The following is a 13,786-nucleotide window of genomic DNA, read 5'->3' on the forward strand; positions in this document are numbered from 1 at the left end:
AGGCCGCAGCAACACCTCAGTGTGAACGCAGAGACCATGAAACCCACACACCATCCTCAGAAAGGCCTTGAAGGCACTGAATACCAATAAAGCAGGAAGTAAGAGTGCAGATCTTTTTTTCTTCTTAAACAGTTTCAAATCGTTACGAAGGACTTCTGCTGTGGCTCTGCGTCTGTGACAATGTACCGAGACGTGGGACAGGCTATGGAGCAGCTTTGTCGAGGTGGCAGCATCCCGGGTTCAAAAGAGTGGATACGTCAGTAACCTGAAACTGAGTCCGCCAGAGGACTGGCAGCGTTCAGTGCATCTACTGCCGACCTCGATGGCTTCCTCGTGGGAACATAAAGCCCTACATGTGACGCTGTGTTACTGTCTGCGGTGGATTTCTATAAAAAAATAAAAAATAGAGGGATGACTGTGCCTGCCCTCTGTGTGCGCGTTACATAACTAACAGCCAAAAATTCTCCCTGAGGATTAGACTCAGTAGTGTGATATTCACGCTTTAATGTGGCTGAAAATGAAAGCTACAAGACTGGGAGAGGCTCATTTCTGTTAATCAAAGGGACTAGGGAAAATGTAATATTTTCTGCTCCATGGCGACGCGGCGTATCATTAGATTACATTCGGTCACGCTGTGAGTGACGACTCACAGGGAGCGCCACAAAAAAGCAGCACCGCAGCACCTGACAGGTTGAGTGCAGCTCTTGTATGTTTGTGGTGTGTGAACCTGTGCGTGGATGAAAGTTGGAGCGTTGAGCAGAGCAACAGAGCAAGGACAGTGTGTGGGAGACGCTAAATGAATGTGTGTGTGTGTGTGTGTCTGCAGGCTGTGTAAGACCCCACTGAGCCCAGTGGGTTTGGGAGGGCGGGGTGACTCATCTCACCTTCGGGCTCTGCTTCTCAGAACACATCTATTTCTCTTTCACTTTCTCACCTTTTGTCCACTGCCTGCTCATTTTCATATCCTCTCAACAAACTCCGCCGTGACTTTTTTTTTTTTTTTTTTTTTTACGTGGAACCGATTCTGAAATCGTCTCTCCACGGCGCTGTATTAAGTGGGCATCCTCAGTGTTTGAAGGCAGAAAGAAAAGAGAAGGGGGGGTTGCTGATGAAGAGCGAGGGAGACAGGCAGACAGGCTGACAGACGAGCAGCGACGAGGGCAGAGAATAGAGCAAATGCTAAGGGCTCATTCATCCTGACAGCGTTCGTGGCACCAGTCAGGGGACCCAAAAGACAGAGTGAGGACAGACCAGACCACTAACACACACACACAGTCTATACAAGCAGCAACACACATCATCTGAAGGGAGGACTGCTTTTACAATCGTTCCTCTCTGCAACTGGATAGTACTAGAAAATTTGCATTAGCATACGACTTGGCTAGCCTGTGCATTTTCATATGGTTTGCATGAATTTTGCCTATCTGGAGGTCATGACAATGTGATATTGCCTCAACACTTTGTCTATCTGCACAGTTACAACTTCTGACTTCTAGTCTCTGTGTAGACGCAGTGGTTGCCTCGCGTAGCAAGAAGACTCCAGGTAGCTGCACAGAGTCACTGAGGCTAGCATGTAACGTCAATTATGTCTTTTTCATTGTTGTTTGTGCAGTGTTTTAATAAATCAGACTTACATAGAGAGGTTGGAGCGTATAACATTTACTGCAGCCAGCCACCAGGGGGAGCTCTACTTGCTTTGGCTTCACTTTTGAGGAGCTGTCATGGCGTCCACTTTTACTACAGACTATGGTAGAAACATATCTAGATAAAACTAGACTAGCTGCTTCCCTCTCCGCTTACAGGTTTTATGCTAAGCTAGGCTAAGCTAAGGTTTGTGAAGATTTTCAGTCATGAAGACAAAGGCAACTGAGCTTGTCTGAGCTTTCAGTTTTCTTGAAGACCTTACCACGCTATTATGTTTTGTCTTTGGATAACCTAAGCTGGTAATTTCCCAAACTAAGGTTACATTAATATGGTTGGTTTCCTGTAAAGAAAAAAAAGGAACATGATATACAAATATGTGACTGTGTGTGTGTCAGTGAGACTTTCAAGAGGACTGTGGACACTAAACGAGCTGCACGGCTAAGATAGGAAACTAGGCGAGCAAAGGTGATTCATCATTCCTAACAACTAGAGCTTGTACATCTTGTAACGCCAAAGAACAAGCACAGTCGGATAAGACAAGCAGAGTCAGATAAGGCATAGTCGGAAGACACACATGACACACACACTGCATGTCGGTCGCGGCCAATCACAGCTCTGTCTGTCGATGTCAACCACCAGAAAAAAAAGAATGCAGACTAACAAGGGTGCGAACGATGCAGGATGTTGGTCTCCTTGAAAGACACGCCGTGGACGTCACCGCATGACTTGATAGAAAAAGGAAAGTCCTGATCTTTCTGCCAGAAGTCACAGTTTGTTGTAGTAAAGTACCATTTAGTTTGAAACCATCACAAACAGCAAGAGTCTGGGAGGAAAAAAGCATTATATAAGGAATGAAAATCACTTTGGGTCACTCCTAAAAAGAGAAAGTTATGATGATGTAACATGTGACTTTTGAGTTTGTTGTCTTTCTATTAACGTTTTTACATTCTTATATTTCAAACGTTTTACATTAAAATTTGACTTTTTTTTTATTATTATCCTTCGTAGCATCAAAATATTATCTGACATTTGACGGCCGTACAATTCAGATCCTATAAACGTCACCTCTCTGTAGCAGGTAAAACAGATTGTGACAGGCTAGTCTGTGTGCAACATTGGTAGTCATCAGCTATGTTGAATTACAAGGCATTAAACAAGCTATTGTCATGTCAAACAGCCATTTTAGACAATTTCCATGTAAAATTGTCTTGTGTTGAGCCCAGCATTAGAGGGGCAGTGGAGATCCCATTTCGTTTGAATTTACATAATTTTAATCATCGCACATCGACACAAGTACAGTGTCAGCTGTGACGGCTCCCACATCTTGTAGCTAGTCTCCTGGAGAAACTCTTCTCCAAAATCTAGTTATAATACCATAACTGTTGTTTGTTTATATTCAGCTCATCTTTGTGCAGTTGTTTCATCAAATTGCTTCCAATTTTGTTTCCAAGTAATTAATACAGAAAGCCTGAGGCAGAATTTTACTATTCAATTTTAGAGATACAATAAGGCTGCAAGCAACAATTATTTTTTTACCATTACTGCTACGAGGAGACCCTGGTATGTTCATGATCACTAAAAATCTGACAGTTAATTCGCAGTGTAATTGTACTTCATTGCAACAGCTCAGTTATTAAAGTATATTTAGTATTCTGTACACACGTAACATTTCCTTTGTAAAGGATAAGATGAGTTTCATTTTGAGTTCTGTCTTTTCAGGAAGACTCGTCCACTGGACAAAGTGACTATTTATCTTCTAGAAAGGAGCTGCGGGGCCTTCGGACCAAAATCCATTTATTGACGACTTATTAACATTTACAGCACAAGACCTTCATCCTCAGCAGCTGTGAGCACCTCAGGATTCTGCCAGTATGTTTTCTTCATCCATTTCTTAAAATGAAATAGCACTATTTATTGCTTGTTCCTTGTTTCACAACGGCATAGATTACAGATTTGTGCATTTAAAGCAATAGTTTGACAATAGTATTCGATTTATTGCCAACAGCTACACGAGTAGACCGAGTTCACTCTTATGCTGCTTTAAACAGGGTCGGAAAAGAGAAGTCCTCGTGAGTGGTGCCCCCTTGTCGTGTTCACAATCTCATGACTGGAAATTTTCAGAAAGGTCCGAGTTCATAAGTTGTGACGAGCTTGCTGACATTTCCAGAAATGGCAGATGTGGATGGCAAGTTAATATGTTGTAATATTGTTGTTTTGGTCATTATAGAAGTACTTCGCTAACCGATTAGCTTTGTCTTGCCCCATGACTGGAAGCAAAGAGAAAACAGCTGGTATGTGTCTGTCCTAAAGTTGCAAAATAAGCTTAATGGCAGATTTCTTGTGGATTTATAAAACAAAATATAACAAGTTTATAGGGGACCTTTTTGCTACTATTGCAGAGACATGCTAGCAGTTCCCAGCTTTCTCGCAAAGCTAAGCTAACTAGCTCCTCTGTTTAACAGAGATATATGAGTGGTATTGGTCTTTTAAAGGGGAACTACTGTTTTTTTTACAACCTGGACCTTATTTCTGGCATAAAATACGATCGTTTACTCACCCATATAACTTTTGTGTCATTTGTAGTTAATCGGGAGATACTTAGATCAGCGTATATCCATATAGTGGGAGTGACTGGGGCACCGAAACGCAGCCTCTAAATAACGCATTATCTGCCACGAAACTCATTCATATCACCAATATTTTGTTATCGTACGCTAGTGCTATTCCCTGTTGAGTCTAGAGTTTCCTGTTATCATCATTCGGGGTCTTTAGATTGACCTACATACCCCGGATGACGTCTTCTGACCTGGACGATGTCATCTCTGAGCGTCGCACGCAACCATGCACCAGTTTACCTGTAATTTGCTACCGCTATGATCCGTCCACAACCTCAGAATCAGAAAAATATTCAGCCATGTTGCAAAATACTAGCAGAAGCAAATTACAGGTCCAGGTTGTAAAAAACAGTAGTTCCCCTTTTAACGCTCAACAACAAAGCAAATAAATGTATTTAAGATAATAACAATTTTAGTAAATATACGTTTTCAGATAGGGTGAAAGGAAGAGATCTAGAAAATAAATGCCAATGAGCCAACATATATAAATGTCAAAGACAAAACCAAAGTAAATGCTGCAAAATGCCATGACAGGAAAAAAGATTTGGGCGGAAAAAAAACAAACGGTGGAGTGAGTCTTCTTTGTCTTTGCCTCGGGCTCTTTTCTGTTGGAAGAGAAATGAGAGTGTATAATCAGCGTCTGAGTTTTTGTATGCATCGAGTGTGTGCGCTCAGTTATGTTCGTGTAGTGCGTGTAGCCAAGGCGAAGCAGATAAAAATGTTAGGGCAACTTGTACCAGTGGCCAGGCAATACAAGCTTGTCTTAAAAGTCTATTTGTTTAGCATTATAGTTTAATCAAGGCACAATTCAATTCAAATGAAGAAATTAGAGGACAGGTGCTCAGTGCATCACTGAAAGTCCCCCAGCAGCTTAGGCCTATTGCAGCATAACTAAGGGATGGGTCAGGGTCACTCTAGCCAGCCTTATTTCTAAGCTTTATAGTAGATGAAGGCTCTACCTCTGAGGGATAGCTTCACAAACACTGTCAACACACTTCACACGCACAAAGTGAGAGAGAAAAATCCAGTGGTGCCAGAGATGATTATCAAGGGAAGGGAGTCCTCACATCATATGAGGACAAAAACGAGCGAAGACGAGGAATGACAAAGAGTACGTGAGATCAGAGTGTGAAAATGATGTGAAGAGAAACACGAGAGGGGACAGAAATAGATGCCGTGTGTGTGCGAATCGTGGGAGACTCCAGCTGTGTGTTTATCCTGCACCAGGGAAGACTGTGTCGAGAAGACAGAGCAGACGAGGCCTGTGGCACGCAACGGTAGGCGACGTCCTAACAGTACACACGCAAAAGGTGTGTTTGTGCGTGTGTGTTCACGTGATTCATGCTGAATAGAATCCTGAAGAGAGGGGGGAGCAATTTCTACCTCACACGTTTGCCTTGTCGTGGTGAAAACGTGGCATTTAGCAAAGTCAGCATCTGCCTCATCACACCCGTGTGACCTTCTGTGAAATACACAAGATCACACACACAGAGAACCACTTGAACCTCATTTTATAGCTCTTGGCAGTATTTCACCTTGGAGGATCTCTATATATCTGTAAACAGACATATAGATATGCGGTGGTAGGTCGGTTGAACTGGAGCATCCAGGCCACAAGAGGTCCCGGAGGTTACAGTTGCAGTAGGCCGTTGATACATCCTCACCCTTTCACCCCTCACCCCCGTACAACCCTGAAGCCACCATCTGGCTTTCTTATATAACTACAGAGTTTACTGTAAAACAGTCCTGTTGGATTATGCAAACTGATGGAACAGACTTGTTCTCATGTTTGTGACCTTTACACACAATGGTACGGAGCTTTTGGTTATTCAGAAGGCAAGACCTTCGTGTTCTCGTCAGCGGCTGCAACCCTGAATTTTATAAAACATGTTGGCAGCTTGTTCAAAAGCATGCCAGTTTCTATTGCAGAGAATGAGAGTATGTCGTGTACTCTTTCTCCCTCTTACAAGTGAAACATAGAAAAGTTATAAAACATCACTGGTCTGTTATGAAAAGCAGCAGCTAATAGCTAATGCTAACCACTGTTAGCAAACTCTTGCTACGCAAATGACATTACAGAGTCAGCTCATGTCTAGGACATGGGAAATCCTATAGCCTACAGTAGTTTGATGTTCAGTTAGTAACAACAGTCTTATGTATTAGAAACAAAGCTGCTAGGCAAGGGTTGATGTCCTGAAGCCACTGAGACTAATGCTACGTTCAAACAACAAGCAACAATGGTTGCCGTTATGGTCGGTTCACACTAGCAGTGAGGGAGCGACTAGCTACAATACATATTCAGTGGAAGCCAGCGATATGAAGCGTCAAGTTGACGTCTGACACTTTCTTTTTGTTTCTTCCATGACGTTGATGCGTCAGCTAATCAAAAAAGATTTGCCTAAAGTTTGCTAATATTAGCAATAATTATCCATAGCTACAGACTATACTATCAGGAAGCTAAATGACATCTTTAAATGTGTGTGTTTATGAATACACATTGGAAAATCGATTCTCTTTCCATGCCTGTATGCTAAATGTGACACTACAAGCAGGAGGTGCCTAGCTTAGGCCAGTTTAGCTTAGCATAGACACTGAAACAGCTATCAAGGTGCTGCTCTGTTTTGGAGAAAACAAACAAACATGGCATATTGTTTTAGTCATGACTTCAGCTTAACTGCATGTAAACATTAAACTAACATGCTAATGAGTAAAACAGGGCAGATAGTCTTTCTTAAATTTGGAGAGGTTAGCTGTTTACCCAACTTCCCAGCCTTTATGTTTATAAAGTTGTTCACAATGCAGTGGTAAGAGAAAGTGTCTGGAGGAGCCTTAAACAAACACTGCATCAGTCAGCCTGATGAATGAGTGTTTAGTTTCAGGATGTTGGTCGTGAATACTGCATTCAGTGTTTAACAGTACACATTGTATTTCTTTCTTGTGTTGATGCTTCTGAGGTTTGGGCCCACGGAGGAAACACATTTTCCTTGAGCCACCATACTTCCTGTTGGCTCACTGCACACACGGATGGGATAAAATCAATCAACCATACAGCCATGCTAGGCTTTCCAAATCAAATATTGATCCCAAGACATTCATTCTGATAGATTGTTGACACTGTTTTACAGATGCTACAAGCAGGAGGTGCTTAGCTTAACACAGATACTGAAACAGCTATCAAGGTGCTAATGTGTTTTTCAAAAAGAACCTTACAAGCATGGTACACTGTTTTAGTCATGACTTCAGTTAAACTAACATGCTAATGAGTAAAACAGGGCAGGTAGTCTTTCTTAAATTTGGAGAGGTTAGCTGTTTACCTAACTTCCCAGTCTTTGTGCTAGCTAACTGCTAGCTAACGTGGTAGCTTTACAGTATTTAAACATAAATCTTTAAGTTCTGTTTTGCTTTTAGGGTACTGGGATGTCACATTTTTCAGTTTCTCATTTCAGTTCACAAGAAAATAATGATTCATGATTGGACTATTTCATTTGTGACCGTTTCTGTTTCTTCTTGCTCAACTGTGGGAATGTGCCATTATCTGTGGACGTGGTGACGTCAGCATGCTCACTGTCATGTTGGCCATTTAGGGTCAAAATGTCACGTCTTTATTGAGCAGTCAGTTTAGAGAGCTGGAATTTAGTATGAGTACACTATTTAAATTCAGTTTTATCACTCTGGACACAACAACAGTTGCTGGTGTCAAGAGGTAGCTCAAAATCAAGGCTGAGCTGATGACGAGGAAGAGAGGAAAAAAAAGAGAAAATCCAGTGTATATGTATTACTTAACCTCCTACTCCAGTATCATGACTGTGATCCATGACAGCAGGCTTTCTCCTTAGAGCCTGTGAAGAGATTAGAGCCCCTCTATCCGTCTGTCAGCCTCCTAAGCACCAGTTCAGCCTCATTCAATGGGCTGAAACCAAAGGCCTTGAATAGAACGGTAGTGGACCAATCACAGGCAGGGGAGGGGTGCTTCCGTCCTTCTAATAAAGTCACTGGGAGAGCAGTCACACATTGTGGGTCAAGCTCGCCATCTAGTGTCGGTAAAGAAAAGTGTATAGGCTGGAGAGGGGATGTGTGTAGCAGAGTATACTGACAAAAGACAGAGATTTGCAGAATAGGGAGATGACACATGAAGCGTTAAAGGAAGCGTTGAAGATTAATGCACCAAATGTATGACATCAATTTCAATTCAATTTTATTTATAGAGCATCAATGAGGATTCAAATTGTCGCCGACCCTGAAAACAAGCATTTCACCCAAGTCTTATGGAGGGACCCATCTGGGAAGGAGAGGGGTGACAGAGAAAGGGATGCACAGCTGGTACACCGTTGTAGCACACACATGCATGGATAATGGGAGAGGAGAAATTAGAGGATAGGTGCTCAGTGCATCATAGAAAGTCCCCCAATAGCCTGGACCTATAGCTGCATAACTAAGGGATGGGTCAGGCTCACTCTACGCAGGCTTATTTCTAAGATTTGTGGTAGATGAAGGCTCTACCTCGGATTCTACTTTTTGAAACTATATAGGTACCAGAAGAAGTAAGCCTGCACTTTGAGACAAAGGGGATCTATCGGGGTTATATGGAAATATCAGGTCCTAAAGATGAAACGGAGCTTGGGCTTTAAAGACCAAGTAATACGATCTCTCTTGATAACTGCTGACAATGCTCTCATTGCAGCATTGTGAATCAGTTGGAGGCTCTTTAGAGAGCTATTTGGACAGCCTATACAATAAACATCACAGCAGTGAAGGGTAAAACAGGACCCCTAGCAGCTAATTTATTCAACACCAGCAAAACGGAACGGAAAATTCTCCATCTGCATGTCTTGTTCATGTCACGTAACATCCAGATTTCTTACTACGCTTTAAAATAGAACCAAGTTGGCTGCAGCACACTTGCAAAACGTCAGATTTTAAGTGTGTAGCAAGTGAATGTTCATAAAGTTGTTCACAATGCAGTGGTAAGAGTGGAGGAGTCTTAAAGAAACGCTCTGTCAGTCAGCCTGATGAATGTTTAGTTTCAGGATATTGGTCGTGAATACTGCATTCGGTGTTTAAACAGTACATATTGTATTTCTTTCTTGTGTTGATGCTTCTGAGTTTTGGGCCCACGGAGGAAACACATTTTTCTCGAGCCCGCCAGACTTCCCGTTGGCTCGCCGCACTCACACGAATGGGATAAAATCAATCAACCATACAGCCATGCTCGGCTTTCCAAATCAAATATTGATCCTAAAACATTCATTCTGATAGATTGTTGACACCGTTTTACAGACACTGCCAGACACGCAATGAACTTAGAAGTCGGAGTAACGTGCTTTGGCGAAACTGTTGCCCAGATCAGTCTACCTTGGATTTCTACCACACTGTCATATTTTACTTGAGACTAGATGTGAATAGAAGGCATAAAAGGTCAGCTGTGATAAACAACCGTACTTCGACCCAAGAAGAGGAAAAGGACCCCAAAAGTGCATCAGAAAAAAATATCAGATTTAAAAAGCTGACAAACATTTGCCCACAAATGTTGCTTTAATTGATTGTTAAAAATAAGTAAGGCTAGAGATGCTGTAGGAGTACAGTAGACCTGGAGGAGAGGGAGCCCCTGCCAAGTTGATGAGAAGCATATGCAGATGAGAGGGGTGACACAGAGGTGGTCTGCAGAGGACTCAAAGTTTCCTCTGCCGCGCTGTGATGGGATGGAGCTGCACAGTCATTGCCTTAGAGTTCAGTTTGACTTTATTTCCCACACTGGAGATGGAAAGTGATTGTGTCTGTGGACAGGCTGCAGGCTCTCCACTTAAAAAAAAAAAACAAAAAAAAAACAACCCATCACCAACTCCTCCGTCCTCAGAGACCTGGTGCATAGCTGAGTAAAGTTACCCTCTGCAAAAACAAATTAATAATTCCAACAGCGACAATAAACCCGAGCCGTGTTTCATACATATATATATAATCATATATATATATTCATATTCAATGTACAAAGATACATCCTGAATTGCAAAGGCTCAATCATTGTAAATAAATACTGTAATGGCTAAACTGCAATATTTCTCTTCTCTCCTGGAGAGAAGGCACGCACACATACACTCGCTCCTCCTCTGATACTGTTCAATACAAAGAGGACAAAACAAATACCCAAAAACATGAGTGCCACAAACACACTCTCAAACACACCCAGATGAACATTTTATGCACTGTCCCCAGAGAGGACAGACTGAAAGACAGGCGTTAAAAAAAAAAAAAGTTCATAAAAAATAGACTTAAAATCTCTGTTGATCGGTTTACCACAGGGAGGAGATCTCAAATAATCAACGTAGCGGGGGGGGAGGGGGGCTGCGGCGGTCAGTGTTTGAGCTCTGACCTCTACATGTCAAGAGAAGGATCAGAGAGGGGCGGGTTAATCGTCAGTGCGGCTGCTCCTTTCATTCCTCTCTTAGTTACAGGCCCGGGACATTCTCTTCTATCACACCCTGAAAATAGTTCAATTTCCAAATATCAAAGTCTAAAAATATATCTTCTCTATACACTAGGATTTCTGTTACAAAAACTTTGCCTGTTATCGACATGGAGGCAAACACCCTGCTGAAAAGTGTTAGCACAGAGACACCGTTATTGTTTCAGCATGCGGCAAACTGTCCACCTATAGTTCTTTAACCTTTGGTAGCAAACAGGACATTCTTCTGAGAAAAAAATAAATACTTTGTCGCGCTTGAAAAGCTTTTCACTCAGACCTTTCAAACCTTGATACCTAAGGCATATTTTAAAGTGTCTAATGAGTGGAGGTGGTGGGTAGAATGAGAGCAGAGGACTGGTAAACATCCTCTTTGTGGATCTAATCCAGGTCAATAGTTGGAGTATTCCTTTCGTAAATCAGGGATTTGTCGATGGGATGTTAAAAAGGTAACCTCTACAGTACCTTTATTACAGCTCCAGTTAGTGAGTCTTGTGCATTACCATAACATTCAAGTCACGCTAGGAAACCTGCTGCGAACCCGTGACACTGTACTTAGAAATCTAAATCTAAATCTAACAGTGATAGTGCTGATGTTTATCATGTATAACGTGCACAATGTGTTAGCATGCTAATCCGTGCACTAAACAAAACAGGCAACTGAAACCAACAGAAAGGTTATTGGCTTTACAGGTATTTGGTCAAAAACCAATACTCTGGACAAACTCTTTACTATTCGTCTTCCACAGCAAACCATCCAACAGATATTACAATGAGCTAAGCTAACCTTCCACCATTTTCTTATGGTGGAAAGTTGGTCTGGAGTCTCTCTGATTCTCTCTGAACTGATCGTGCTCCACTAAATTATCTACTGTGGGATAAATTAAAGGATTATCTTATTTGGTGATGTATAAAAGAGTTACAGTGGTGTAGTTTAATTTCTTTACAACAAAATGGATTAGACTTTTTGTGTGATAACAATTGAGTCCGGATATACCAGACTGCAAAATTAAGAAATTTTGAATTGTCTGACCTGTTGGTGATGCTAGATAGAAGCGGAGTATTTCTTGTTTTCTGCGCACTATGAATATCTGACCAGGATCCATTCTATAGCTACTAGGCGTCATTTATAAATGTTTGGTTGCTGGTGTGAACGTATTTCCACAAGTCTTAAAGAGTTTTGACCGAGTAAAAATATGATTCCATCTGCTGCAAGATTAAAAATGATAGTGCAACTGTATTTTCTGTTCTATATAACCAGAAATTACATATCAGAGTTATTTTTCTAACATAGAAGCAGTCCACTTCATGTTTTCACTGACTATGGACTGTGGACATTCCTTCAGAACATCGATTCTATGGTTTTGAGACATTGTCGGATATTTTGGGGACGGTTGCGTGACTTGAATGCAATGGAAACACAAGAGGCACAAACTGAGCTACTTCAGTTACATAACGAATATTTAGATGAATCAACTCCCTGCTTGAACAGAAACCTACCAGTCGATTAAGGTTCTCGTCTTGCGCAATTCTCCAAGGATGAAAATTAAAATGAGCATGACATGTGATTTGAAACTGATCAGGAATCCCTCACGATTGGCTCCTACGACTGACTGTCTATCCTACATTATTAAAAAGGGCAACAGGGGAGCTCACAGGTATTGAACAACTCATTTAGCATCAACTCCAGCGAGAGCATACAATAACCGGACTGATTGGAGGGAACCTGGAAATGTAGATGGATTTGCTAAGCAGACATAACATAAGAGTGAAGGCTCTGTCCTCAATGACAGCGTGACCTCAAATAATAATAATAAAAGAGCAGGAGGCATTATAACAGATTGTAATACAAATCCATAAAATAAAATTAAATTAAAAAATAAAAAGAGAAAGAAGTCATAATAAAACAAAAACATGCATCCAGGTTATCGCTGAGAAAAAGCTTTGAGCAGTTTTTGCTTGTTTCACTCTTATCGTTCAGGACTGAGGAAGAGAAGAAAGTGCAGATAAACCCCGTGCCTGCAGAGAAGAGTCGCCCACCTCAACTCCTCCACTGTGGCAGTGGTTTGAGAGAAAAGGCAAATCAGGCCTCGACGGGTGAGAGGTCAGTCGTCGTTGACCATGACCTGCCAGACGATGAGGTGGCTGCGCTCGGCTTTAGCCAGGAAGGGCTGCAGCTTCAGGGGGGCGTGCTCTCCCTCCTCTGCCTCGCCGTCCTCGTCACCTGCGGACACGGACCGTTGAGTTCCCTACATCTGCTCCACCGTTTACTGTTCTGTCAGTACCCATTTCACGCTGTAAACTCACCCATTCGAAAGTCGATGTAGCCCTCTCCTCCGCTCATCACCAGCATGGACTTGTTTCCTTCCTGAGCGGTGGCATCTGTCGCCTTGTCACCTGCTGCCTCCCCTCCGCAGGACGCAGATGGATCTGCGTGGCCTGAAAGCACAGAAACGCAAACTGTAAATAACACCAGAGCACTCCAGATTGTGCGTCTGCTCATGCAATGTTTTTCCACATACGACATTTAGACCTTGTTAATTTATCGGTATGCCATTTTTAAATGAGATCTCAGCTGTTTGCTGCACTTATTCAGCTGTTTAGAGGTTATAATAGGCCAACTGAGAAACATAACATTTGTCAACTTAGTCTTTTATTGAATATTTGAAAAAAAATTAAATAATTCAACGTCTGAGTTGTTAAAATTTAAGTATGGTCGAGAAGACAGGCTTGTCTTTTCAGTTGTCTTACCTGGAACAGCTGTGAAGAACTTAACAGCATCCCGGTGACCATGGAAACAGAGCTGAGCATGAGCCATGGAGCAATAGGGCACGAACGTCCCGGCTGTCACTTTGTCACTGCTGTCGTCCCCGTAGACACGAACAACACTTCCTGGATGGTTACTTGCCGCCTTGGTTACCTTGTTAGCCGCTATAGAACAGTAGAGGTGTACGATTCAGACATGTGAGGTTGAATTTATCTGTATTTATCTAATTAGGAATAAAGTGTTTTCATTGTTCTTCGGCTTTAAAATCTGTTTTCCCAGACATGTTATTCAGTGGAGACAGCT

At 42.0% G+C, this 13,786-nt stretch overlaps 1 protein-coding gene across 2 annotated transcripts in view; it reads right to left on the reverse strand.

Moving 5' to 3' along the window:
• Window positions 1-9,772: 9,772 nt before the first annotated feature.
• LOC311503956 (C-Jun-amino-terminal kinase-interacting protein 4-like) overlaps window positions 9,773-13,786 on the reverse strand; it is a 38,711-nt gene continuing 34,697 nt past the window's right edge. For both annotated transcript variants that reach the window (XM_084566883.1, XM_084566882.1), the window contains exons 27-29: window positions 13,468-13,647; window positions 13,024-13,155; window positions 9,773-12,940 (exon numbers count right to left, since the gene is read on the reverse strand). In XM_084566883.1, the coding sequence (XP_084423009.1) occupies window positions 12,822-12,940; window positions 13,024-13,155; window positions 13,468-13,647 (431 nt within the window). In that variant the 3' untranslated portion in view covers window positions 9,773-12,821. The remainder of the gene's footprint in view (window positions 12,941-13,023; window positions 13,156-13,467; window positions 13,648-13,786) is intronic.

Source organism: Chelon labrosus (assembly GCF_963514085.1).
Source record: "Chelon labrosus genome assembly, chromosome: 19".
Lineage (NCBI taxonomy): Eukaryota > Metazoa > Chordata > Actinopteri > Mugiliformes > Mugilidae > Chelon > Chelon labrosus.